The sequence below is a fragment of the Trichosurus vulpecula genome, chromosome 1, assembly GCF_011100635.1.
Source record: "Trichosurus vulpecula isolate mTriVul1 chromosome 1, mTriVul1.pri, whole genome shotgun sequence".
Taxonomy (NCBI): domain Eukaryota; kingdom Metazoa; phylum Chordata; class Mammalia; order Diprotodontia; family Phalangeridae; genus Trichosurus; species Trichosurus vulpecula.
The window spans coordinates 20,858,694-20,885,641 of record NC_050573.1 but is presented as its reverse complement, the minus strand read 5'-3'; the positions used below and the strand labels follow the sequence as shown (position 1 = coordinate 20,885,641).

General features: G+C 46.0%; 1 protein-coding gene across 1 annotated transcript in view; it reads left to right on the top strand.

Annotated features, from left to right (window-relative positions):
• Nucleotides 1-23,922, top strand: part of ANKRD13A (ankyrin repeat domain 13A) — a 32,619-nt gene extending 8,697 nt beyond the window's left edge. The window contains exons 2-15 of the mRNA XM_036741993.1: nt 2,346-2,478; nt 3,456-3,580; nt 6,202-6,247; nt 7,065-7,208; nt 7,952-8,141; nt 12,657-12,723; nt 13,945-14,026; nt 15,878-15,939; nt 16,479-16,609; nt 17,646-17,803; nt 18,828-18,941; nt 19,343-19,503; nt 21,056-21,123; nt 22,210-23,922. Coding sequence (XP_036597888.1) covers nt 2,346-2,478; nt 3,456-3,580; nt 6,202-6,247; nt 7,065-7,208; nt 7,952-8,141; nt 12,657-12,723; nt 13,945-14,026; nt 15,878-15,939; nt 16,479-16,609; nt 17,646-17,803; nt 18,828-18,941; nt 19,343-19,503; nt 21,056-21,123; nt 22,210-22,405 — 1,677 coding nt within the window. The 3' untranslated portion in view covers nt 22,406-23,922. The remainder of the gene's footprint in view (nt 1-2,345; nt 2,479-3,455; nt 3,581-6,201; nt 6,248-7,064; nt 7,209-7,951; nt 8,142-12,656; nt 12,724-13,944; nt 14,027-15,877; nt 15,940-16,478; nt 16,610-17,645; nt 17,804-18,827; nt 18,942-19,342; nt 19,504-21,055; nt 21,124-22,209) is intronic.
• Nucleotides 23,923-26,948: the final 3,026 nt, after the last annotated feature.

The following is a 26,948-nucleotide window of genomic DNA, read 5'->3' as shown; positions in this document are numbered from 1 at the left end:
CCCACCCCCATGGTAGGTCCATTTTGTGATTTTCTTATTAGAATGTGAGAGATTACTTCTAGCTGGAAGGGTCAGGGATGACTTCATAGAGGTCATATTTGAGTTGGGCCTCAAACCACAGTTAGAATTGGACCAAAATGAGGGGAAACCATATTAGAACAGTTGGAGCAAATGCTTTGAGGCAGAAAATGTTGTGACAAGTCTGGGCAGTGACAAAGTAGTTAAGATTTGAACTTGAGGAGAGATATCTAGCAGCAACGTTGAGAGGACAGATTGGAGGGAGAAGAGTCCTATTAGGAGATTATCACTAAGTAGTCTAGGGGAGAATAACGTCGGCGCCAGAAGGCACCTCCTTGGCATCTAAGCCTCAGGCCTGCCAGGAGTCACTGACCCAGGGAGAAGATGTGACTGTACCTCCTGGGATCGGCCACTGCTTCAGGAGGTTTCTCCCTACCCCACCTCAAGCTTGGACTGCTTCCTTCCCACTTTGTACCCATTACTGATGTCTTAGGTCAAGCAGAAATGGCAGCCCTTCAGACACGGGAAGACACGGTATCCTGGAGTGGGGAGGAGGGAACAGGTGGCCTAGAGATTGCAGGGCTTGTGGATTGATGAGATGGGGGCGGGAGGAGTACATTCAGATTGGGCTTGAAAGCTGGCTGCTTGCCTGCTCCAGAGAGGTGTTACAACGTTGACTTCATAGAGGAGGGAACCGTCGGGTGTAGTGGCACTGAGCAGGAGCTTGCTCTCTCCCCTCTGCCAGGGAGCCTTGGCGGGTGTGATCAGGAAGGGTCATCACTTCTTTGTTAATAGGTTCTCTGTCTTGAGGCAGCTAGGTGGCGCAGAGCACCGGCCCTGGAGTCAGGAGGACCTGAGTTCAAATTAGGCCTCAGACACTTGACACGCTTGCTAGCTGTGTGACCCTGGACAAGTCACTTAACCCCAATTGCCCTGCCTTTCCCTTTCCAAAAAACAAAAACAAACAAAAAAAGTAGGTTCTCTGTCTTTGTCCCATAGGCAAAGCCGTGGCGGTGTCTTAAGTCCTCAATGGCATTTAATCTCTTTTACTGTAGCTGCTCGAGTCTAGTTGGCGTTTGCCTTCTTTCTGTGCATTCCAACTAGTTTTCTCCCCAAGAGTCATCTCCTTAGGGTGGCTGGGTGGTGCAGTGGACAGAGCCCTGGGCCCAGAGTCAGGAACACCTGAGTTCAAATCCAGCCTCAGACACTTATTAGCTGTGTGATTCTAGGCAAGTTTCTTTACATCTTTCTTCCTCAGTTATTCCATCTGTGAAGTGGAGATAATATATCATCACCGACTTGGGTGGTTGTGAGGATCAGATGAGAGTATTTTTGTAAAGCACCTGTCATTGGTATCTAGCATGTGGTAGGTTCTGTATAAATGTTAATTATTATTATCATTATTTAGACTAGTCATGCTGTGGCACAGTGGAAAGACTTCATCCACAGCCTCTGAGGGGCACTGCCAGTCTGACCTTGGGCACAGCACATAGTGACCCTGCACTTCTGCTTCCTGACCTGTCAGACGAGAATGTTGGGCTGGTCGGCCTCCTAGGGCCTACGCGCTGTTCACGAGTCCATACTTTTCCTTATCTTGATTTCACATATTGTCCTAAGGAGATCCATGTGAAGGTGTGTAGTCTCCCTGAGAAGGAGCTAGGAGATGTGACTCAGGTTAGGGAGAGTCAGCTTGGTGAGACGTGGAACAAGCTGCCCCCTTTTCCCGTGTGACCTCATTTTACAGAGTGACCTAGTGACCACTCCAGGCCATTTCCTGCTCTGTAAGATGAAGCCATTGGAGGAGACAACATCGGAGGTCTCCATCCTGACCCTGTGTCCACCCTCTCTGAACCCAAAGCTGAAAGGAGGGATGAGGGAAAGTGCAGTGAGTCGTATCCCGCAGCCAGTCAGGAGGCCTGGAGTGCATGGAGCCGGGGTGCCCGTATTTCATGGCTGTGTAAATCTCTTTTCTCCTGCACCTCCCTAGCCATTCTCCTGATCCTGAGGGCCCATCGATCTGCTTCGGCGGTTTGGGCACCAGCACTCCGAGGTTTGGTGAAAGTCCAGCTGGCCCACAGCCTTCCAATTCCTACTGAAATTATCTTCTCTACTTTCAGTCTGATTCTAGTCTGGTCCTCCCTGTTCTCCATTGAGCATTGACATGTTTCAGAAGCTGTCCCCTGGGCCATGTCATAGCATGTGATTGCCTGTCAGCAAAAGCCCCTCTTCCACGGAGGTTGAGCTTGAGTGCAGTCATGGGTGCAAGGCCGCTCCTCTGCGTCGGCTTGAGCCTCTTCGGAGCGTGTTTACACCAATCTTATTTACAGAATGTGGAAGCCCTGGACCCCCGAGGCCGGACCTTACTGCACCTTGCTGTCTCCCTGGGCCACTTGGAGTCTGCCAGAGTCTTACTCCGACATAAAGCAGATGTCACGAAAGAAAATCGCCAGGGATGGACAGGCAAGCATACGTTTTTTAAAAAAGGCTTTCATTTCAGGTCCTTTCAGCGTGAAGGCAGCCCTGAATCACAATTTTATTGGAAGGAGATGTCATTAGCTGACTCGTGACTGTTCTTCCCTTGGGACAAGAGGAAAAGGGGAGGGGGAGAAAGCTCCAAGTAGATGCTGCTGGCCACGCTCAGCCCCAGGGTCTCCATTCTGTTCCTTGGCCTGGCTCCCCTGGGAGGGAGACTTGTCACGTCGACAAAGGCAGCTGCCATCAGGGCCTCATGTGGCAGGGCAGGCACTCAGGCAGCTGTGTAGGAAATCCCCATGGAAGGACCAGGTGGAGCAGAAGTGACGGGTGATGGGAGGCCATTTCTGAGGCATATTATTAACCAGTGTGCGCAGAAGCCTGCAGAAACCTTGGGGTCCATTACATTAAAGTTATGTGATTGCACCATTGTAGCCACCCCCCCAAAAAAGGAACTCTGATGGCAGAAGCAGTTTGTTGGTTCAGGCTGGGGTGCATCTGAGGAAGGAAGACAGCCCCACAGCTTTGTCCTTCGTGCTTTGCTGAGTGAGGTTGTCCCTAGTGATAGACCTGGCCCTCTGGCTTCTCTCTCTGGGGAAGAGTGGGCTGCCCTTCTCAGGCAGAACCTATTCAGATAAGACAGGCCTTGGAGGCTACTGGGGTCAGTGTTCTCTGAGGCCTTTTCGAGGGTGTGGGGCTGACCCTGGGACCTTGAAAGTTGTACCCTGGCAGGGTGGGCCCTGTACACAGGACAAGTGCACAGAGCTTCCTTACCAGATTGGCCACAGAGAGATCCCTTTTGTGACCAAGGCGACTCTTGAGGACTGTCTGCCAAGTCACAGAGGGGTTGCAATCTGCATTGGTGGAGGAAGTGCCCTCACCAGTGAGATCACAGATCCTTGAGATAGCATGTGTTACTCCCCTTTGTTGGCATTTTAATGGACTTTGCTCTTTGGGGATTTCAGTTTTACACGAGGCGGTGAGTACTGGAGACCCGGAGATGGTGTACACCATTCTTCAGCATCGTGATTACCACAACACGTCAATGGCACTGGAAGGTGTTCCCGAACTGCTCCAGAAGATCCTTGCGGTATGTGAACCACAGGTTGGGCTGTGTCAGAGCTGGCGGGATATGCGGCTTTGAGAAGCTGTTGAGATGAGGCGAGCCTGGCCACTGGATTCATCCGTCTAGGGAGCTCCTTCTTGGCTCAGAAACTCTGTACGAAGTCTAAAAGGTGCCTGAGGTCCCCACAGGTCGTGCGACTCACCCCAGCCTGCCTAGCCAGTCTGTCAGAGTCTGAATTTGAACTCAGGTCTTCCCAAACTGTTAGGCGCTTTACCAACAAAGAGTAACTTCACCACAGATGGTAAAGGTATTCCTGTCTCATTATGCCTTCCACCATTTACCCTCAATGAATATTTTATATCTGTTTTCTTTAGATACTCTGTAGTGTTAGCTTAGCCAGCGCACTAGTTTATTTTCTATTTTTGTTGAGATAGATTTTCTAGGGTGACATTTCTCTTAAGTATGGTTGGTGGATCCTTTCAGGAGGTCCATCTTTTCATGATAATATTAGGACCTTACTTGCCAGTTAAGTGTATTTCTGGGTGAGGATGGATTTTCTTTATATACTTCACCCACAACAACACGTCACAACAGACCGAATGCCAGAGCAGTTCCGAGGACCCTGCTGTCTTTTGTCGAGTCAAACATTAAAGAGATTTCAAAACATAGAAATCAGGGCTACTTTTTTCACTGAATTTTGTTCCATTTTGGAAAATAAGGTTAATTTTTCATAAAAATAGGTCAGCAAGAAATGGGTTTGTTATTTTTAAATAAAATGAACTAGATATTTTTAAACATATCAGTTTAAATTTCTAATATGGTAAATACTGATAGATATAACCAACATAAACAAAAGGTCTTTGGGGTCCTCAGTAATTTTTAACGGTATGAAGGAATCCTGAGACCAGAATGTTTTAAGAACTGCTATTCGAGGGAAACGTTCCCTGTCGTCAGTAGAGTGGTGTTTTGATTTCCATTTCCTGTGTTATTTTCTTCTTCCTGTCTTCCTGTTATTGCCAGCATTTTTGATCATAATAATAACCAATAATATGATGATGATAGCTGGCGTTTCTATAGAGCCAGCTAAGTACCAGGGACTGTGCTAAATGCTTTACAATTACCGTGCCATTCTGTCCTCACTACAACATTGGAAGGTGGGCACTGTTATTACACTCATTTAGATAAGGAAATGCAGGATCACACAGCTAGGGAGTGTCTGAGGCAGGATCCGAACTCAGGTCTTCCTGATTCCAGGCCCCGCGCTCTATGCGCTGTGTTACCTAGGGTGAGTGCCCCAGGTTTGCGCCTGTTTTTTCCCGGGAATATGTTCAGTGTTTCTTTGTTGCATGTAATGTTGGCTTTGGTCCTCAGGCTTTTCATTGTCTTGAGGAAGAATCCCTCTGTATGTTTTTTCCCCCAGGAATTCGTGCAGTATTTTATCACAGGCTTTTTTGCTCTCATATTTGGTCAATTGTTAATCATAGGTTTATAGATTTAGAGATCATCTGAGCCAGGGATGTTAAACTCAAAAAGAAATGGGGGCCACTAATCTGTACGTAATAGTAATAATTATATATTACCTAATAAGCATCCCTGTGGGTCCATGTTGACTTAGTTTTAAAACATCATATAATCTGCTTTTTATTGTATTTTTGTATTGTTGTTAAATACTTCCCAATTACATTTTAATCTGGATGGGGCTGCCCAGGGGAGCATTGTGGAACCTCTGCTCTAGTCCATCCCCTTTATTTTTCACAAAAAGAAACTGAGGTGCAGAGAAGTGGAATGTTTGCCCCGGGGGAGACATGTAACAGACCCAGGATTAGAATTCAGGTCCTTCTGTGGCTTCCAATCTTGTACTCTCTCCACTGTGGTACCCAGCCTTTGTTTTGGGCTTGGCCCTGGGCAACACGGTTGATGAAGCCGGGGAGTGTCCAGAGGAGGCAGCCAGGCTGGAAAAGGGCTTGGATTCCAGTCTCTAGGAGGATCAGGTGCAGGAACCAGGGATGTCGAGCGTGTGGAAGAGAAGACACCCAGGATCTGAGAGCTGTCTGCTGGATGGGCTGATGTGTGGAAGCAGAATCAGCTGAAACCAGGAGCAAGGAGGGGAGGGATTGTGGAGAGGCCTCATTGGGCCGCAGAGCATCCAGATATGGAATGAGCAGCCAGAGGAAGACCTGACTCCCCATCGTGGAGGTTCTTTAAGCTAAGACTGGAAGACCCCAGGGTGGGGGTGGGGTTTCTTCTGCCTCTGGATTGGCCCAGATGATTGTGGAGGCCCTTTCCACACTGGAATCCCTGCCCTGGGCTGCACCTTTTGTCATGCAGTATGCCCTCGCCCAGGGCGTTATGATGGTACGCTGTTATTTCACTGTCTTTATGAAGGTCGTATATCTCAAAGTTCACTCCTAGATGCATAATAGTTTTATTACTATGATAAATGAGGTTTCTTTTTAAAAAAATGTTTTCACATTCTTTATTTGTAGGATTTTTGTTGTTTATCTTGGATCTGGGAATTGTACTGGGCTCATTTATTTTCTCATAATAACTAATAATTATTATATTAGTATTTGTTTGGTAATTCTGAGTACACATTAATGAACCTGCCTTGTAGTGAATTTGGAATTTTTGTTTGTTCCTTCCAGGCACCTGATTTTTATGTTCAGATGAAATGGGAATTCACTAGTTGGGGTAAGTGGCCGGATGGTTTGAATTTATCACTGTTTTAAATCTTAAGCCCTAGTCTCTGAAACTTTTGCTGCAGCTGGGAAAGAAATTGCTGAGTGCCAGGATAAACTTGCTTCTCCAAGATGTTTGTAAGACAGATTTTTGTAAAGCAAATCATGTTTTCCCATGAATAAAAACAAACTTTTGTAAATGTGATAGAGTTACCATTCAGAAAGGCTTTCTTTCTGCCTCTGACGATCTGCTCACTCCCCAGCTTGGTTCTCTGATCTTTTAGCCCTTCTGCCTCCTCCAGTAGGAACGATTTATAAACCCTTAGAAATAGGAGATAGCCACAGGACTCTGCACCATGTCCTTTGGCAAAGCAAATATCCTTTTTACAATGTGAGTAATCCCCAGGGCACACTAATTTGAGGAAACCTGATCTACCTCCGGTGGCAGATTTGATAAGAAACCTTTAATGTCCGAAGAAGGATGGGAAGTCACCACGTAGCCTGGCTTCCCACTCTTTCCTCAAATTTGTGTGTGTGTGTGGTGTGTGTGATCAATTTCCATGGATGCACTTGGGTGCAAGGACTTATTTTACTGTTTGTATCCCTAGCACACAGTAGGAGCTTAATAAATGCTTGTCGATGGGTTGATCTTTCCCAAAGTGCTAAATGGGTGACTGGTGAGCGTGCCTCTCCCAAATTTCTGCTCTTGGACCCTAGATTCTTCTCCCCCGCCTCCACCTTTGTTATTAAAATAAGAGTCCTTGCCATTTAGGTTTTCCTGCCTTCATTTTTGATGGATTTTTATTAGTTGCAAATACTTTCTTTTGCAGTGCCATTGGTTTCTAGGATATGTCCCAATGACGTCTGTCGCATTTGGAAAAGTGGGGCCAAACTTCGTGTTGATATTACATTATTGGGCTTTGAAAACATGAGCTGGATAAGAGGAAGACGTAGTTTTATTTTTAAGGGAGAGGGTAAGTGAGTCAGTATTTCTAGTATTCACTGAATACATTGATTTCAACCTTAGAAACTGTTTCCAAATTAATGTTGAAGTTTCTCTGAACGCATGTAAGATTCTGTCATTGCTGTGACGCAGTTACTTCTCTTACTGATACCAGACAAGAAACCAAAATGATAGCATTTCACTCTCATCACTTATTTCTTACCTTGTATTTGTTACATTTATGTGTATCTGGCTTGTCTTTCTTACAAGACTATAAACTCCTAGAGGGTAAGAACTGTGTGTTGGGCTTCTTTGTCTTGCCTAGGCCTTAGCGTAGCACCTGGTGTGGCAGGCTCAAATAATCTCCCATCCACAGCAGATAATCCAGAGCTGTGGGAATGTTATTATTTGATTTTAAACATCTTTTTAAAGATTAGATTGCAGGCTGATTTGATGATCATCCCAAGCACTCTTTTTTTTTAAGGAAATTTTTTCTTTTGTAAAATGAGGGGGTGGGACAGCTACATTTATTCCATCAACAAAGCCCCAGGATTCTGTGATTCTAAGGTGGTCCAAAAGTTTGTTGGGCATGAAGGGAAACCAATCAAAGAGAACCTGTGTTTGGGTCATTGAAAACAGATTTGCCTCATTTGATAAAGTAGGGTCTGGGAGGAGTAATTGAAGGAGAATGACTCTTAACATCTAGCCGGGTTTTCTTCTTTCTCTTCTCATCTTTCGGTCACACTTGGTTCTCCTTCTGTCACATGTTAACAGATAGCTGGGCGGAGCTGATGGAGGTTAATCATGATGACAAAGTCGTCACGACCGAACATTTTGATCTCTCTCAAGAAATGGAACGCCTGACGTTGGATTCCATGAAACCCAAAGGGAGGGAGGTGGAGAGACGGCTCACGTCTCCAGTCATCAATACCAGCCTGGAGACTAGAAACATTGCTTTTGAAAGGTACTCATTTAAGCTCTGTATGTTAATGACTAATCCCTTCACTACTACCCTCGAGTGCCTCTTAAACATTACAGAAAATGATGGCTCTTGGGACTTTGAGAATGTGACATGATAAATACCAGTGGGTTTAAAGCCAGCCTTGACTCTCACAAGCGTAAATCAGAGAACGCCAGTGTGGCACTTGATTTTTATAGTTCATTAGTTAGAAGTCTTTCAGAGAAAATGCGTCTCTATGTTCCTTTATGTGCCCCTCCTCACTGATCTTAATCGAGTACAGATACGCTTTAATTCTTACATGCCCTTCCCCCTCCGCAGCCTGTGCCGCTCACGAGCAGTGTCTTTACCTTTCTGGATTGGGCCAATGATGTGTTGAATGTAATTCTTAGTGATGCTGCCATTTTAACAATGATAGGTTTGTGTTTCTTCTTACAAGCCTTAATGACTTAGAGGGAGTATCTGGGAGTTGTTTTTATTCTTTTCTTTGCTCTACAGGAAGAGCCATTTTAAGAGCTTTGTGCCCCAACTTCCCCAAATTGCCATTACCTCTGATTCACATTTGGGTTTCATTCATTAATATCCCAGGAAGGTCTTATAAGAGATGAGAATGATACATGGAGGAGGCTTGCTTGGCCTTATGATTATTTCTCGTGCACTTTGGCCTGAGTATTTCTAGGATAGTTCTCAGCCAAGGGAGCTCAGGAGAGCACTGTTTGTTTGCCTAGGACATCACACCCATTTCTCTATAAATCAGATTTACACGTTCAGTGGAAGTTCAAGTTAAGAATAAAAGTGTATTTTAATTTGTTCAATTATTTAAACTATTTCCTCTCTTTTTAATGCATTTTTTAAACTCTTCTACCTTTATTCTATAAAGATTTTTAAACAACATAGAAGGTTTAGTAAACCAGAAGGTTTCCTACGATCACAGCAGAATTTGGAGCTGGAAGGGGCCTCTGAGGTCATCTCGTCCAGGCCTGTCCTTTTACCCGTGAGAATGGTACCCGGCACGGTAAAACGACTCATCTTTGGTCACACAGGCAGTAAGCAGCAGGGCCTGGGCTTGGACCCTGGTCTTCTGGCCCCAAATCTTGTGTCCTTCTACATCCTGCGGCCAACTTAGAAAGAACTTCGGGCTTAGATAGCTGATTGGAAGTTCAAGGGAAAGCCAGCCTTATTCTTGTGTTCCGTCATGTTCCTGGGGTTCAGGCACCTGGCTGCATCATTCTTATCATGTCAGCGAGAGTTACCCAAGCGTTAGCTTCCATCTTCTCTGTCCTGGTGCCCCCCATTTTTAATTATTGTGAGGCATGGAGATCAGCCTGGCTAGAAGCCAATGCTGGGGACTCTGAGCCCCTGTGAAATTGGGGGGATGGTTCCTGATGGCTCAGCATTCTCCTTTCCAAACTGCGGTTCAGAAGCATGAGTCTCCTTTGCTGGGGCCGTCCTGGGCCTCGTGGGGAGTTTGGCTGGCTTCTTTTGAGGGCTTTTGGGAGGAATTCATCAAGAATGGCCACAAGACCAGGTCTCTATTTCTTAATGTGTAGTGGTCATCTTCTCTCACTGCTAATCAATGCAGTGTAGAGAGAAGCTGTGGTCATTAGGGTTTGTTCCCTGGTGAAGATGGACTAAAAAGACCAAGATGTTGCAGTTCATCTGAGAGTCAGGAACTATAGAGCCACAGGGTTTGCATACATACAATTTGCCCCTCCAACCCTGACATTTACCAAGGCCCTAATCGATGCAATTGATTAAATGCCCAATTCAGGCATTTGTTAAGCACCTACCAGGTGTCAAGCCCTACTAGGTGCTGGTGGTACAGAGATGAGAACAATCACCACAGCTCCCCTCAGGCAGTTTACCATTGGTCTGAATTCCTGTGGGAGTGGGTTGTTTCCCAGCTCTGTTTCACAGGCAGAAGTGCCTTCGGTGGGCCAGGCACCAGAGATGTAGAGAGGAAAGCCTGGCTAGCTCCTGTCCTCAGGAGCGTGGGCCTCCCGAAGCCTTTAGTATGAGATGAGGTAGAATGGAGACGTAGGAGGGAGAGTTCAGAGCCCGAGCTGATTCCAGCAGGGGTCGTGGCCAGCCAGGAATGACCACTGGCTCACTTTGCTGAAGAGTCGTTTGAACGACTGTGGAGACTTTGTGGGCCCAGTTAGTTTTGTAGAATTCTTCTTGTTGGGATCTCTGGGTGCAAGTGTTTATCAAGCTTGTAATTAGACATTTTCCTTCTCCCCTTCATTGATGGCTAATTTATGGTCATTTTTCTCCATCTCTTCCTTCTTACACAAGAAGATGAAGCCTCTTGAAGTAAAGCTTTTCTTTTGTGCCACAGTCCAGTCACATAGCATGCCAGTGGTTTGAGAGCATCTTCCAGTGTGCAGAGCAGCAGCCCTCAAGGAGAGGGGGATCTAGCCCCGGTCAGTTTGCTCCTTTGATCCCTGGCCACAAGAGGGGCTCTGGTCTGCATGAGGCTTTCTGGCTTTGGAATTAGGGTTGAGATAAGCTGGAGTTGGAAGGAACATCTCTTACCTTGAAAGGCAAGCCCGAGCCAGCCAGGTTGACCAGAGCTAGGCAGTACTGAGGGAGATGGAGTTTGTCATGGCTCTTGAAATCCTTGGATTGGAAACACAGTCCATTGTTGAGAATTTGACTGGAATCCTGGTAAAAGCCAAGATGGAGCATCTGGGCTTTAACAGCTACCCAGTGTCTACGTACCAGTTATTCCCGCAGTCAGAGGCTGGCCGGGTCACAGGGAAAGGATTTCTGAGATTGCTGATCCTTGTGGGTAGGAAGGAGTAGCTAGCACCACGGTTCAGGCATAGAGAACCAAAGTCCTCCTCTGCTGGAGTAGGGAGAAGGAAATGGAGGACAGAACTTCTAAGGCTGGACATTGCATGGATTAAAACTTCTTGGACGTTTGGAATGAATTAGGAAATAGGTCAAGATTTCTTTTTTCTGTCTATTTGTGACAACATTGATCAAATCAATGGCCCAGGGGAGCGAGGCTGCATTTCCGAGGCCCCTGGAGCCATATCTTTCTTTCTGAAATGTAAATGCTCAGGGCTCAGAATTTTTCACATCCCCTTTCTAGGTCTTCTCTCCCCTTATGACCTCTTCCTACCCTCTCAGAGATGTGAGGTCATCAGGCAGGGAGAAGAGACTTTGCAGAGAAGCAGATCCCTTCTGTAGAGATCTGATACAATAGGACTCCATATTCTTATCTCTTTTCATGCATGTGATTGTGTAATGATTCTTTTAAATTATTCTGTAATACTTTTCTGAAAAGAACTTCCTTTATAAGGGAATTTAAATAAAAAGCTAGGTTGTTTGAAAACAAAATAAATGCCAGTTGGTTTTCCTTATGATTTGGGTAATGTTCCCCCTACTGGGAGTCAGAGGGGACCAGAAGCCAGGCAGGATTTGACCAGCACCCAAAATGTAGGCAGAGCCAGATCAGAGGATGGTGAAGGAGGGTGTGATGTCCTAGACAAAGGGGCGGAGCCTAACAATGGCCCCTGAGTAGATGGTGAGATTTCCCAGTGGTTCTGTTCTCTGAAAAACCATCGGGCCTCTTCTGTCATGAGTGGCAGCCTTGGGCAGGAACATGTTGACCTAAACGATTGGGTATTTGGGCACTTTGCCCAAGGCTCAGCTGCTAGTGCGGTATTGAGATATGACAGAGTTGGAATCAATTACTCAAATGCCTCTTTTAACAACCTTCCCCTTGTGCAACAAACCTGACAGTGTATGACTTATGGCCCGTTAATAGCACAGACTTTAATGGGTTTTCTAAGTGGCCCACCACAGTGATGGTGTTTCTCTTCCCTCCCTCCCCCTACCCTCTGCTGAGCTGTGGTACAGCTGGTGCTTCATTATTCTAAGAACTTCTTTATTGAGGAAAATCAGTTTGTTAAAGAAGTCAGAGCTGGCGACGAGGAGAGCTTGCTAATTTGGATAATGTAAGCCCTGACTCAGGGCTGACCTCATCTAGCAGGGTCACTTGTGGTGGTCCGCCTTCCTTCCTATGACTCAGGGGCCTGTGCCCAAGAATTCCCACAGCCCTTCTGGTCATCTGGAGAGAATCCCAACGGGAAAGTGCTTCACACACAGTAGCTCATTGGATTCTCATCCCAGCCCTGCACAGTAGAGTTCCAGTATTATTCCCATTTCTCAGATGAAGGAACATCCTCAGAAGGGGAAGTCACTTGTGTGGGGTCACACAGTTAGTGTCAGAGCCCAGATGGAGTCCCAGGTTCCTCCCACTGTCCCCAGCTGCCTTGCTTCTGCTGAAGATCTCCCTGCCAGGCCTGGAGCCTGCTGATTAGAGTGGGAGGGGGACACGGGGGGTGTGATGCTGGCCCTCTTTGCTTTAATGTAGGCAAGACGACGATAGTTTCCAAGGTTCTTAATCCCGAATCTTTTGCTAAATTCAGCTGAAAAAAAAAAAAGACTAGAGGGGTAAATCTGAATGGCATGTTGTACATGTAGCAATTTGTGGTGTTCACTTTTTATCAGAACTAAATCCGGATTCTGGGGCTGGAGGACAGATAAAGCAGAAGTTGTTAATGGTTACGAAGCAAAGGTAAAAATGAAACTCTTCAAATAAGATTTCATATGGCTTTTGAGCTCCTATGCAAACAAAGGCCTCTTTTGGGCCTTGCTGGCACTTCAGCCCTCAAGGTGATTGGGGTCTGGGGGAAGGACTTGAATTAGTAACTGCTGCTATGTCTCTGACTTTGGAAGACGTAACTCATATAAAGGGGAAGCTCTTCTGAAAGACAGTGAGCATAGACTCTTGAAGCAAAACCCAGGCCTGCCCTTCAAAAAAGAAGGTTGCAAATTTGACACAGTTGTTTACTTGTTTTGATGATGAATTTTCTTCTTAAATAGTAAAAATTGGCTTTCGTTAGTTGTTTCTTTTAAATTCTAATCACAACGGAAGAGTTTCTGCCACTTCAGTCATTATATTTGGGTTTTTGTTTTTAATTGTGGTAGAATAAAGCTCGTTCACCCAAGACTCCATGTACTACAGCCCTCTGTTAATTTTGGCCTTTCTTCTGAGCTGTGCCTAATGATGAGATGAGATTGGTAATGATGATTCCAAGGCACAGTAAGATCCTGAAATGCCTTCTGAATTCAAAGGGTTGTGTTTGGCATGGTGACTATTAGGATTTTTTGAACCCTGGCAACCCCTCAGGGTACTATCAACAGGAACTCTGCTAACCAGAATATTGGTTAACTCGAACATCCCATTCCCCAATCATATTGGTGTTGGTTAAGTGTCACCCAAGTAGTTAAAAAACAAACAAACAACCCACTGTCCTTTGCTCATTTCCCTTAGTCTTCTAGGCTTAGAGAACCACATGTTCATTATTTCTCTTTGTCCAGCAGATGGCTACCTGTGCCACCTAGTCTTAGAACCTGATTCCATTACACACAGTAGAGATGACCGTAGAAAGAAATTCAGCCAGGAGACCTCGGTCACTTTTTTTAAAACGGATGAAATTTTCCAATGATAGAACCGTAGGGAGAAACCGAGGCCGGTAGGATGATGAATCGACCTGTGGGGATGTCACTGCTCACTTGTGGTAGAGTGATTTGCTGCTGCTGCATTTTCAAACCTGTAGCTTTGTAGGTTTGATCATAGCCAGGGGTCCCCAGAAGTGGAGTTGGTGTTCACCATTTCCTGGTTTTTTTCCCAATGGTTCAGAATTTTTGCTCTTGGTTCATTTTTAAAGTTCTAATGTTCACATTCTGATTTTCTGTGGGTAACTGTTCTCTGTTTTTTGGAAATTTTCCCAAGGTGTACACGGTAAACAACGTAAGTGTGATAACCAAAATACGAACAGAACATTTGACAGAGGAAGAAAAAAAGAGATATAAAGGTAACTTTTGGGGGGGTTGGGCCTGTTGTTGCATGGTGTGGTCCGATGAGTTGTTGAGTAAAGAAAAACAGAAAGGCTACATTTTTGTGTATTCACTAAAAAGAAAAAAAAAATCACCCATCTTAAAGGTCATTTAGCTTTAGCCCTTAGTAAAATCAGCCATGGGACCTGGGTTATGTTTGGACAGTTGTTAAGATAGACCAGGGGTGGGGAACCTGTGGCCTCGAGACCACATGGGGCTCTCTAGGTCCTCAAGAGTGGCCCTTGGACTGAATCTAGTTTAGATTGGGATTTGGATTTGGACCTAGAGGGCCATACATGGTCTCAAGGCTGAAGGTTACCCCACCCCTGGAATAAACTAATTGTTTAAAGGAGGCAAAGGTGTTAGAGTGTGTTTATCATCGGAAAGCCTAAGTAATCTGAGACATAGCAATGAAAGCATTCTAAGTCAAGCCATTGCTGTTTGGACAAATAACTGCGTAGGACTGTTCTCTCTCCCACTGTGAACTGTGGAAATTTGATGTCATGTTTTCTCTTGAGGAAATTTTTTATTTATAATCTTAGGACTCTCTTCTTTCCTTAGTGTTTTTTCCTGTGAAGTTTTAGCTTGGTTTTGGTGACTTCTTTTTTTTTCTTTTTCTATTCTTTTTTTTTTTTTTTTTTTGGTAACTTTTGCTTTCCGTGCCAGCTTTGGTGGAATCAGAATATTGGAGCTGGAAGAGACCTTGATTTTTCCATAACTAAAACATTCCAGTAAAAAATGACAATGTGAAAACAAAATCATAAACTATAAATTACAATTTTTTAGAGAGGGTATTAATAATAACAAAAACGTTATGTTTGCTTCCACCTGGGAGGAGTCTTTAGAGATTTATTCCAGTGTGTAGGCCATTTATTCCTTCCACATTGCAACTTTCCCGATCATGGTTTCGCTATATCATGGGTCAGCATAAGAAATTAAATGGGAATTTTTGAGTTTTGTGGAAGCCCCAGATGACATGCAAATGCCAACAGACATACAGCCTATGACCAAATAACCCAGATTTTATAATAAGATAGGGTAAACACCCTACAAAAGAAAAATAAAAAATTCAGACTTCTTCTCTGGTACAAAGGGAGGGCCAAAAATTTTTGCATGGATTTTCCAGATTGAGGGGATGCTGTGCCCCTAAACACCGCCCCGCCGCCCCGCAATGTGGGCAGGATAATTGTGGTCTTAGTTTTTTCCAAGTGTAATCCAGTTTGAAAAAAGAAAACCCAAACCTTTAATGGACCTACTTTTTCTTTACCTTCAGGCCTTCTTTTTCATCAGGGAGGATAAAAACCTGAGAGACTCACTGAGATTAAATAACTTAAAAGTTCCTAAGATTTAAAACTGAAAAGAATCTTACAGACTGTCTCTTCTTTGTCTCCTCCCAAACCCCATTTTATAGATGGGGAAGGTGAGGCTCAGAGCATTAGGTTTTATTGGCAAGTTATAATGGAGTGAGAATTGGAACCCAGATCTCCTGATTCCTTTACATGAGAATACCCCCCTTCTTGAGTTGCCATCAGTCAGTTCACTAACAGGCATTTATTAAATGCTGATGCCGTGTCCAGCCCTGGGCTCAGTGCTGTGGACAGCAAGATGAGAAGTGAACAGAACATGCAGAGAGCTTCACCTTCCGATGGGAAGCAGGGCTTGCCCACCTTTAAAGGTGAAGGAGCCGGTCCCTCATGCTCTCGTCTTCCCGTCTGACCTCTTAGCCCCTGCCCAGTGAGACACGTTGGGATACTAGAGGCTTTCTTGCTGGGGGAGCATGACTTGACACATGGCACTCTGAGTTAAAGTGTATGTTTTTCCTTCCGTAGCTGACAGGAATCCATTGGAATCTTTGCTGGGGACTGTGGAACACCAGTTTGGTGCTCAGGGGGTAAGTACAGTGGCCATTCCAAGAGCCCCTGAGTTAATCTGGGAGCTTCCTTGGAAGGGCTTGAGGACACTGAGATGGCCCAAAGGGAGAGGTCAGCCTGTTTCTGAGCTTAGAGAGATGTTTTTATTTTCATTTTTACAGGTGTGAAAGGGGAAGAGAGGATTACAGGCGGGTGTTTGCAATTGTGGGCCTTTGGCTGTTCCCGAGGGTGGACTGCAGCCTCTGGCTGGGCATTTTTCCTTTTTGTTAAAAGATTGCTACAAGAAAGCATTCAAGGGAATAGAGAGAGATGAAGCATATTTTATTTCTTAATTACCGAAAAAGGAAGCCATTAGACTCAGGCTGAGTGGTGGATACTTTTGTGACTCACTCCCATGTTTTATGCAGTGGGTTATGATGCTTTCCACATTTAAAGACATTAAATATTTGAGTTTCTCTCTGATGCCCATGGGTACAGTCTCTACAAAGCTTCGGTTTCATTGGGCAGAATTGGCAGGGTGGCTGAGTGTGCGAGATGCTCTCTTGGGTCCTTTTTGCAGGACCTCACTACGGAGTGTGCAACAGCAAATAACCCCACGGCCATCACACCTGAGGAGTATTTCAATGAAGAGTTTGATCTGAAGGACCGAGACATAGGGCGACCGAAGGAACTTACAATCAGAACCCAAAAGTAAGATTCCGACGGCCCAGGCAAATGAGCTGGGGCCTGTGGCATTCTCGGTTCCTGAATTCTTGTTTGGTTGTGTGTTTCTCTAGTTTGAGTGTGTGTTAGTATTTGGTGTTTCCTCTTTTCACGCCACCCCCCAGTCCTTCCAGCTTCAGTGTTCTCCAGTTCGAGAGTGTCACTGAAAAGAGTCACGAGCCCTGCTTGCTCCTTGGCCATGTTCCTTTCTCCTGCACTGTAGAATGGGGGGAGGTCCTCACTTGTGTCCCTGATCACACTGGTGAGCCTTAGCCTGTTGAAGATGGGGGTAATCTTCATCACCTGTTACTGCATTCCTTCAGAATTGTTAACTCATCTTTCTCATTCATTCCATTGGCTATAATTCTTCTTTACAACTTGACTATTGTGTAAATAAGTTTAATGCAAAGGTGTATGTAGACCTATATCAGATTGCATGACATCTTGGTTGGGGAGGGGAGAGGAGAGGGAGAAGATTTGGAACTCAAAAACTTGTGGATCTGAGTGTTGTAAACTAAAAAAAAATAAATGAAAAAAAAATATTGTGAACGCACCCCTCAGTCCACTGTCAAGGGTTGCTAAAATGTAGACTTGCTCCACCACCTCAGATTCAGGCTGTGAAAATGAGAGCCAGGTGGCTCAGGGCTGGGATTTGGAGATAAGTGGGATTCTTCAGGGTTTTATTTTTATAAACATGGCCAAATGTTGAGATGCTTTGCATATAGCAGGCACTCAATAAATGTGTTTGGAATTGAATTACTAGCAATGTTTGTGAAGGAGTGAGGTGGTGGCATCCAGCCTGTTGTGTCTGAGGAATCTGATTTCCTTGTTAGTCATGGGATGAAAGAATGAAAAAGCTCTATTAAACCACTGTTGTGTGCCAAGGAGGGCCGAGGATGCCCATGGAGCAGTGAGAGTGTCCCTGCCCTCTTGGGCTTCCAGGCAGCCCAGATGGCTTGGGCGGGGGGTGGGGCAGCTCCCAGCTGTGGTGACAGGCCTGACATTGCCTCTGTTGACATCACAGGTTTAAAGCCATGCTTTGGATGTGTGAAGAGTTCCCCTTGTCTCTGGTGGAGCAGGTCATTCCCATCATTGACCTCATGGCCAGAACCAGCGCCCATTTTGCTAGACTGAGAGATTTCATCACTCTCGAGTTCCCACCCGGATTTCCCGTCAAAATCGGTACGCCCGTCTCTCTGGCTGTGATTTGCCATGATCTTTTCGTAAACTAAAGTAAGCCCAAGCTTCAGGATTCGGGTGATTTCTAGGGATGCCTCCCATGGGAAGTCAGAGGTGTCTGGGAGCTCACTGGTTATGAAGAGGGCCCCCGTTTCCAGGGATGGCCTTTCTTTGTAGAGACTAATAAACCTGATGCTGTGGTGCCCTGGTGCAAAGGATGAGCTGGTCAGCCTGGACGTGAATGCGGGCATTCTGAAGCCTCTGCTGAGTCTTAGAATATAGTGACTCGTGTGCCAGCCTCTTCATTACCTCCTTGCACTGGCAGAATAGCTCTTTAGAGAGACTGGTGGGCTGATGGTGGACTTCTTCACGCCAGATTGATGTGTAGTTTGTTACTTTACCCCATACTGTCTGGTTCTGGGATTCTGTGTAGAGAGAGTGTGACATGGGAATGAAGATCATTTGTTGGGGAAAATAAACCACTTAATTTTAAGGCCCAAAGATGATTGGTTTGTGTGTCCAGCTGATTCCTTGGTTATTTTCATGTGAATCCTGTTAAATTCAAACCTTAATATGCATTACTCCCTTATGAAAGGGGCCAACTTCACAGGTGGAGGTTCTGACACAGTTCAGGTCCAGGATTGTGGAGTTGCTCACTTGTCTGGGGACGCCGATAGAGCTTCTTCTGTTACCCGGGTCTGTCAGGGGCCTGGGCGGTTGGGGCCTGAGGGATCAGAATTCAGGATGCATCAGCGCATGAAATGTTTTTTAAAAAGTGACTCTAAGGGGCAGCTAGGTGGCACAGTGAGTAGAGCACCGGCCCTGGAGTCAGGAGGACCTGAGTTCCAATCCAGCCTCAGACACTTGACACACCAGCTGTGTGACCTTGGGCAAGTCACTTAACCCCAATTGCCCTGCCTTCCCCCTTAAGCCCCCCGCCCCCCAAAAGTGACTCTAAACCACTGTTGCTTTACAAGGGGAAGTAGACATCATGTATTTTATTGAAAACTCTTTTTTTCCCCCTTAGAAATTCCATTGTTCCATGTCTTGAATGCCCGGATTACATTTGGAAACGTCAATGGTTGTAGCACAGCTGAAGAACCTGCTGCACAAAGCACAGACGGGGGCCACGCTGAGCCAGGTGAGCCAAGCCAGCCAGGCCAGAGCTCCTTAGACCATGTGACCTGATTATTGGGCCGCTAAGGCTCCAGGCCCATGGGATTGCATCCATCCACGCGGTCCTGCTTTGCCCCTGGACGCTTCATCTGAGGGGTCTCTTGGTGGTCAGTGTTTCTAAAGGACTCTTCCTCTGTTCCTGGGCAGGTTGTGATGCCCGTCCACGGTGTTGCGCAGCCAGGACACAGGCTGGGTTTGAGTAGTGAATGACCCAGCTGGCTTGGTGTTCCTTCTCAGGCGGCTGTTTCGCATCAGACGCCCTCACTCTGCTCCTCCTGCACGGCTGGTTTTAAGTGGACGAGAGACGTCCACACCGGCAGTCCCATCCCCTCGGCTCAGCAGCCCGTGTCTGCCTTTGTGTTTCAGCTTCCTCGGTCTCTAACTTTGAGGTCGATCAGTCTGTGTTTGAAATCCCCGAATCATACCACGTCCAAGATAATGGCAGAAACATGCACTTGCAGGATGAAGATTATGAAATCATGCAGTTTGCCATTCAGCAGAGCTTGTTGGAATCCAGCAGGAGTCAGGTGAGTGGGCCGGGGCCGCGATTCTCGAGAGCCCGGCCCTATCTGTCCCGCAGGGGCTTCCACATCCTTGCAGAACTTGGCACAGCTTCTGGACATGCGGCTTGTTTGAGTGTGCACTGCCGGGATGTGTCTGTGTCTCCCCTCCTCTGTGGGCCTTCACCTTGTGGGGAGGGAATGGACCACGTTGCCTTTGTGTTCTCTGCTGCCCTGTGGTAAAAGCTGTAATGGATGGCCTTTGGCCAGTGCTTTGCCGGCCATCCCACAGGAGCCCAGCTGTTACATAAGGAAGCGTCAGAGGGGGATCTCAATGTCCCACAGCCATCTTGAACTCAACTTATCCAAAACAGAATGAATTGTCTTCTTCCAAACTCTCCCGCTTTCCAGACTTGCTTATTACTGTCAAGGCCTTGGCGGTTCTCCTGGTCACCAGGCCCACAGCCTCAGAGTCCTTCTGTATGTCCTCACTTCACACACCTCACCGCACATCTCTGCCTTCACGGCATCTCTTGTTCCCCTTTCTCCACCCAGATGACCGCCCCTCTGGTGCAGGCCCTGCTCTGCTCATGCCTGGACTGCTCCGGACAGTGGCTGCCGGGAGGCCTGCCAGCCTTGAGCTCGTCCTCCACTCAGCAGCTGCAGGCCTGACCACCTCCCTGCTGCCCAGCCCGCTGAGCTCCAGGGGCTCCCTGATTTCCTGCAGGATCCTATAGAAAGCGCTGTGTGTGGTTCTATGCTGGCCTCCGGCAGGGCCTCCCTCCCATCTTCCTTCCCTTCTTCCTTCTCCCTTCCCTCCTTTTTCCCCTCCCTCCCTTTTATCTTCCTTCCCTTCTTCCTTCCTTCTTTCTCCTCCCTTCCCCTCCCCCCATCTTCCTTCCCTTCCTTCCCTTCCCTGCCTAGTTCATCCACCCCACTCTAGTTCTGACCAGTTTTAGTCATTAGCAGGCTTTCCTTATTGGGCCAAAGCCCATTTATTTGCAATTTCTACCCCCTTTTCCTAGTTCTGCCACTAGGATCAACTAGAACAAGTCTGCTATTCCTTCCCAATGACAATCTTAGAGATATTTGAAGACTGCCATCATGTTCTCACCCCTCCAGGTCTGCACAGTTTTCTTCTCCATTTTTTTTAACAGTTTTTAGTGAAGACTTTTGTTTGGGATGCTCATAAGGTACACAGAACATTTGGGGCCAGACCTCTGGATGGCTCAGTGTGAGGGGCCATGATCCTGAATCTGAGCAAGGCCCACACTGGAGCGCCCTGCTCCCCCCAGAGAGCCCCTCTCCCTCCCCCAGTCCCCTACTCTTCCCCTCCAGTCCCCCACTCTCCTCCCCTGGAGCATCCACCTCCATGGAACAGCAAATTCAGCTCCTTGACCCTAATGTGTGGAACAAGTCATTAGGTATCAGCCTTGGGAGACACAGTGCTAAGTCATAATGACGCCTCAATAAATATTGTAATGATGATTTCCTTTAGTTCTTGACAGAGATAGAAGGATTGCCACTGACTTCCCCACTCTAAGAGATGGTGGCTGATGCCTTTCTTTTGTCTTCCCAGGATGCTTCAGGCCTGCCTTCAAATGGGGGACTCTCCAGTGCACACATCTACGACTCACAATATGAAAGGTAATGTCCTTGGACTCCCCCGTCCTCAAGTGGGAGAGCATAATTTCAACAGATTTTTAATTAGCCTTTTCTTTTTTTAAGAAATACTATGAAATGAGGTGTCCCCTATGTTCCACATTGGTTTTTAAAATCTTATTTTTGTTGGTATCTTTTGTTTTCATATGACCTTCACCTCCCTAGTTCTACCCAGTGAACCATTGCCTCATAACAAAGATCAGAGAGGAAAGAGAAAAAAAGCAGTTCAGCCTAAAGAGCTGGCACAACCACTCTGTCTGACAGTGTCTGCAGCATTTCATGCCCGTAGACCCCCATCTCTTCCCTGGGACCCACCTTGGTCATGCTGATGGCATAGCTCTCAGTTTGGGGGCCCGTTCTTTGGGATTCCATTGTTATCACTACATACGTTGTTTTCTTGATTATCTTTTCTTCACATCCCTTGTTCACATCTTCCCATTCTCCTATGAATTTTTCATAGCCATTCTTTGTCCCTAAGTTTGTAAGGACAATGAACTTTGTGGGGAGAGCTGCCCCTGTTTCATGCAGCCCATGGGCTGGTTCCACTCTGTGGGTCTTCCTTGCATAGGCTCAGATTGGGACCCATCGATGTCTTCATGGCCATGGCCTTCCAATAGAGACTTTGCCTGGGCCATCTGCCTTGTCCTCCCTCCCTCCTTTGTGGCCTGCGCCCTTCTTCTTCATATCTACCTGCCTTGGGATGGTGTGTTCATGGCACTCAGAATGTTCTTGACCTGCTCACCCCCCATCCTCCCAGCGGTTTTTCACTGAAACCAAAATAAGAAAGCTTCTATGGAATGTGGGTCATCACGTTTGGGTCACCTGAAACCTGGAAACTTCTGAGATGGTGGCATCCTAGTACTCAGAGCTATGGGGCATCACGAGAGCCTGATGGTGGTGTCTTGGGGTGCCCTCATCCGCCTGGGAGAGCTCCCACCCTGGGATCTAGCCCAGGCCTACAGTAGGGATCTTGTGTGGTTAAATGTGAGGGAAAGGGTTGGAATAAGGAAAAGAAGGAGGGGAAGGCATGGCTTGAGGGGTGTTTGGCTTACAATGCCTTGTTTTTTCCAGGGCCATTCAGGAGAGTCTGCTCACTAGTTCCAATGGTCTCCAGGCCAGTGCCGTGGAGGAGGCCAGGAATTTTGACACTGACTTGCAGCTTGCCATGGAATTATCTGCCAAAGAGCTGGAAGAGCGGGAGTTGCGGCTCCAGGAGGAGGAGGCCGAGCTGCAGCAGGTCTTACAGCTGTCTCTCACTGAGAAGTAGACCCCTCCTGCCCCCTCCAGCAGCAGGGGCCCGCACCTGAGCCCAGCTCCCCTGGAAGTTGGTTGCTGCAGCCACCTCCTTGCTGGTGGGCTCCGGGGTGCAGCTTCCAGTGGGCCGTTGTCTGAGGTGGGGTCGGGGTGGGGCAGAGCTGCTACATGGCATCTCTGGACTCATACCCTCAGCCCCTGTGGGCTGGTGCTGGCTCACAGGGTCACCTCTGCTAAAACCGAACCTAACCAAAAACCCTGCCAAGGTCTGTAGGCTCCTGTTTATCAAAGAACGATGGAAAGATACTGCTGCAGTCAAGGTGCTTTCGTGTGTGTGTGTGCTTTTGCTTGTACGTGTTACACGCACACGCACACACACTACGTTGATGTGAAAGCAGAACGTGGTTTGTGAGGAGTCCAAAGAAGCTTCTCCCGGCTCACCAAAGAAATGGGTCCTTGCAGATCTCCTTGTTTTTATGGGCATTCCAAACCACCTGCAAGTGGGATTTCTGGGTCTCCCGGACATTTGCTCTGCCCACATTCCTGGGTAATGTTCAAGAGGAGAAATGAGTGGCATCTCTGAGACTGTGAACTCTGCATCAGGTTTGGATCTGTGTCTGACCATGACAGCAGCCTTCCCCTTCCCATGGTCTGCCAGTCTGCTGTGGAGGGAGGGGCAGCTGAACCTGAAAAGGCAATTCCCACCAGAGTGAGGTCACCATTTGGTCAGCATGTCCCCTAACCCTCCACCCCCGCGGGGGCGCCCCTTGAAATCTTTAGCTTTGGCAGTTCACCTGTTGCATATGGAGGATTAGGGCAGCCTGAAACCAAAATAAGAAAGCTTCCATGGAACGTGCTGTCTCTAGGGAAGGAAACATACACCAAAGTACATTGAGAAGTCCCAGCTGGGCCATGTTCTTGAGGGAAAGGAATGGAATTGTAACTAGGAGGTCAGCTTGGTGTTGACTAATGGCTCTCAAGCAGCCCAAAGGGAAAGTTCTAATTGCTTTTTACAGTTCAAATCCACATCTTTCTGGATATATATTTTTTTAACAGACTCTTTTTATTACTTTTGAAAAAAATAAAAGAAAAATCTACTCCCACCAGTAGCAATACAAGTATATATTTTAACCAGGTTTTCTCAGGCCTTTTTTAATACCTTTAGTGATTTAACTATTTTGTCTAACCCTTCTGTAAATACCCCCCTCACCATATAGAGAGCACCGTTGAACATAAACAGCTACACTCCACGCCGCAGGCCATGTGTCTGTTCCCGCAGGGATTCCTTTCAGCGTGGAAATAACTTTATGGGCCATCTCAGCCACGTGGGCCTTGTGTGGACGTGGCTGCCATTCTGACAAGTGGCCTGGGAGATGGAGGGGAGGTGGTTGGTTGGGATAATTTCAGGATCATCCCTTTAAGGTTGCTGGTGAAATGTTTCTAGTCATATAGGACAATGTTTTTAATGCCTTATAATCACCTACTTTTTTGTGTAATTGTCCAATTAAAATTCCTTCTATGCACAACAAAGCCAGTAGAGTCTGCACTGCATTTATCTCAAACTCTGCAGCTTATTAGCATTTTGTAAACCTGACTTACCTTTATGGGAGTAGCTTGTTGGCAATTATTGGCGAATGGATGAAGGCATCGATTCACTGAAGTGAATCATCAGCAGACTTGCCCTGCTGCCTGCCAAGGGAGGGTCAGCCCAGAGCAGAGGGAATGCTCAGCCTTGCGTCACTCGTGTGTGTGTGCAATGCACATTAAATACTGCTTCTTTGGAGGTTGTTCTCTCAGTGTTTCAGTTATACTCTCAAGGCTGATTTTTTTTTTTTGGCTCAGAATTGGAGAACAGTCCCCTGTGTACCCTGTTATGCAGAAGAAATGCAAAGAGGTTTGGGATGGGGTAATGTCCTTGAAGGTGTTTTGATTTAATGTGGGGGTAGTTCTCCCTCCCTTCATCTTTTCCTCCTTTTCTTCTCTCCTTCCTTCTTTACCATTTCTTTCCTTTCTTCCCCTTTTCTTTCCTCTCTCATTTGCTCCCTCCCCTCTTACCTTTCTTCCTCTTTCTCTTCTTTTCCTTTCTTCCCTTCCTCCTACCGATGCCATGGCCGAAGATCCATTTGTTGCGTACAAAGAGTTGACCACCCTACAGTGCCCCTGAGCCTGTACTGCAAGCCTTTCTGACCCAGTGTAGGGTTTACCAGGGTTGAGTTGTCACTCCAGTGATAGCCATTCTCTGTCACAAGGTATTGGAGGAAGGCTGCATGGTGTAGTGTTAGAACTTTGATTAAATTCTTACACAAACCCAAAGTTGCTTTCCAACCCTTCTGAAGGCCGCTGGGATAGAATCGGGTGTGCTATTCTTTAGAAAGTGAGGAAGCATCCGGAGGTGTCTGCTGGCTGTACATAAAAGGACAGTGGAGGACAGGATCACGGTTGGTTTTACATCTTTCTTCTAATTTGGAGGACAAGCCTTTTTTGAATAAGGAGAGGAGAACCAGGTTTTAAACATTTCTTTAATGGGATTTAATGTATTGTCTCTTTATGCCATACTTCAGGGATCTGTACTCTTGGGATGAATTTTCTATCTGCCATTGCAAAACAGAACCTATTAACACCTTTATATAGCATATGTCCTCATCCAGTCTTTTCACAGAGCAGGGAATCTGTCAACTTATTTTAAAAAATATTTTGATAATTATATTTCAATATAATTGGTTTCCTTTGTAATCTTCTTTATTTTATTTTGTGCACTTAAAAACATGATTCTGAGAAGGGGTCCACAAGTTTGATCAGGCTGCCGATGGGGTCCATAACACAAAGTAGATTAAGAACCTCTGCCATAGAAGGGCTATCCAATGCAGGAGGCCGTCCTCGGGTTCTTTTCCTATTTTGTGGACATACCATTATAATATTTGAGCCATCCATCTCTTGGGCTTTTTTTTTAATTTTGATTTTCTCTTTCATTATGAACCTAAGCATTATCAACCACAAACATTTCAACCTACAAAGAACAAAAGGAGGTTGTATGTGAAACTGTAGATGGCTTATGTACAACTCATTTGAAAAACTTGATATTAAATTTAACACAGTAAGAAAATTGCCTTTTGTGTCCCCTTCTGAATTTTTTGTTGTTTTAAAAATGCTTTATTGATGTCCTTTATGTGTGTGTGGGGAGTCATCTTTCTGTCACTTTCTATCACACCTTCCTTTCTTCACTGCACCCTCTCCCCATCCCAGCCGTTTCTTGTAACAAGTATAGTGAAGGAAAACACATCAATATATTTGCCATATTTAGGGTTTGTGTCTCCTTCTGCACTTCTGGTTTATCACGTCTGCCGAGAGACAGGAGGTGACGTGAGCATCAGCACCGGTCTTTTGTTACTACTTTAATCAGAATTCTAGTCTTTCAAAGCCATTCTCATTTACAGTATTTCCAGTATATGTGTGGATGAATGGAGAATGAATGAATGAATGAATGAATGGATGGATGAATTGAAAAAGCATGTATTTAGATGCTATGTGCATAGCACATGGCCTTTGTGATCACATGGCATGCTGACTATGCAAAAGTGAAGTGTTGATAAAAATTGTAAAGGAAGACAGTCCCTGCTCTCAAGGAACTCCAATTCTTAATAGAGGGAGGCAGCAGATCTGGGGCAACCAGGTGGCGCCATAGTGAATAGAGCTCCAGGCCTGGAGTCAGGAAGACTCATCTTCTCAAGTTCAAATCTGGCCTTAGACACTTATAAGCAGCGTGACCTGGGCAAGTCACTTAACCTGTTTGCCTCAGTTTCTTCATCTGTAAAAGGAGCTGGAGAAGGAAATAGCAAACCGCTCCAGTGTCTTTGCTGAGAAAACTATGAATGGAGTCATGGAGAGTTGGATGTGATTGAAATGACCCCATAACGCCACCACATATAGGAAGTTTCAGCTTTTAAGTCAGATGGCAGTGCTCACTGGTCCTCGGAGTATAGCAACAAGGCTTCTTCAGTGGTCTTTCCATGAGTAAAACCATAGGTGTCTTAATTCTGCTAAGTTAACTGTATCATATCAGGCACATCTTCCCCAGCTTCTTTGAATACTTCATTTTCATCCTTCATTAGGTTGTAATTCCATTCCATTCACTTATCACAGTTAAAGCCAGTCTCCATGTTAATATTACAGGTGCCCCTTTATTTCCAGTTTTTTTTTATTGAAACAAAAAGTGCTATTCTGAATCTTTTTGCATATATGGGTCGTTTCGCTATTTAGGAGAATCTCCTTAGTAAGGATATCACGAGGTCAAAGGTTACGTTAGCTTAATGACTTTGGGAGAATGGTTCCAGAGTGTTGCTAGAATGGTTTGGGAAATCCACAGCTCCACCAACAGTGCTCTCCATCCAGAAACCCTTCTTGTTTGATAGGTGATGAGGCTACCTCCTTTTCTAGGAGTCTGTGATCTTGTTTGTATCTTACTCCATTTTTGGAAGGGGGAACAAAAGTTATTACAGTGATACACAGTATCCAGAATGCTTCAAAAGACTGTCCATGGAAGTCTAGTTGATCGTTAC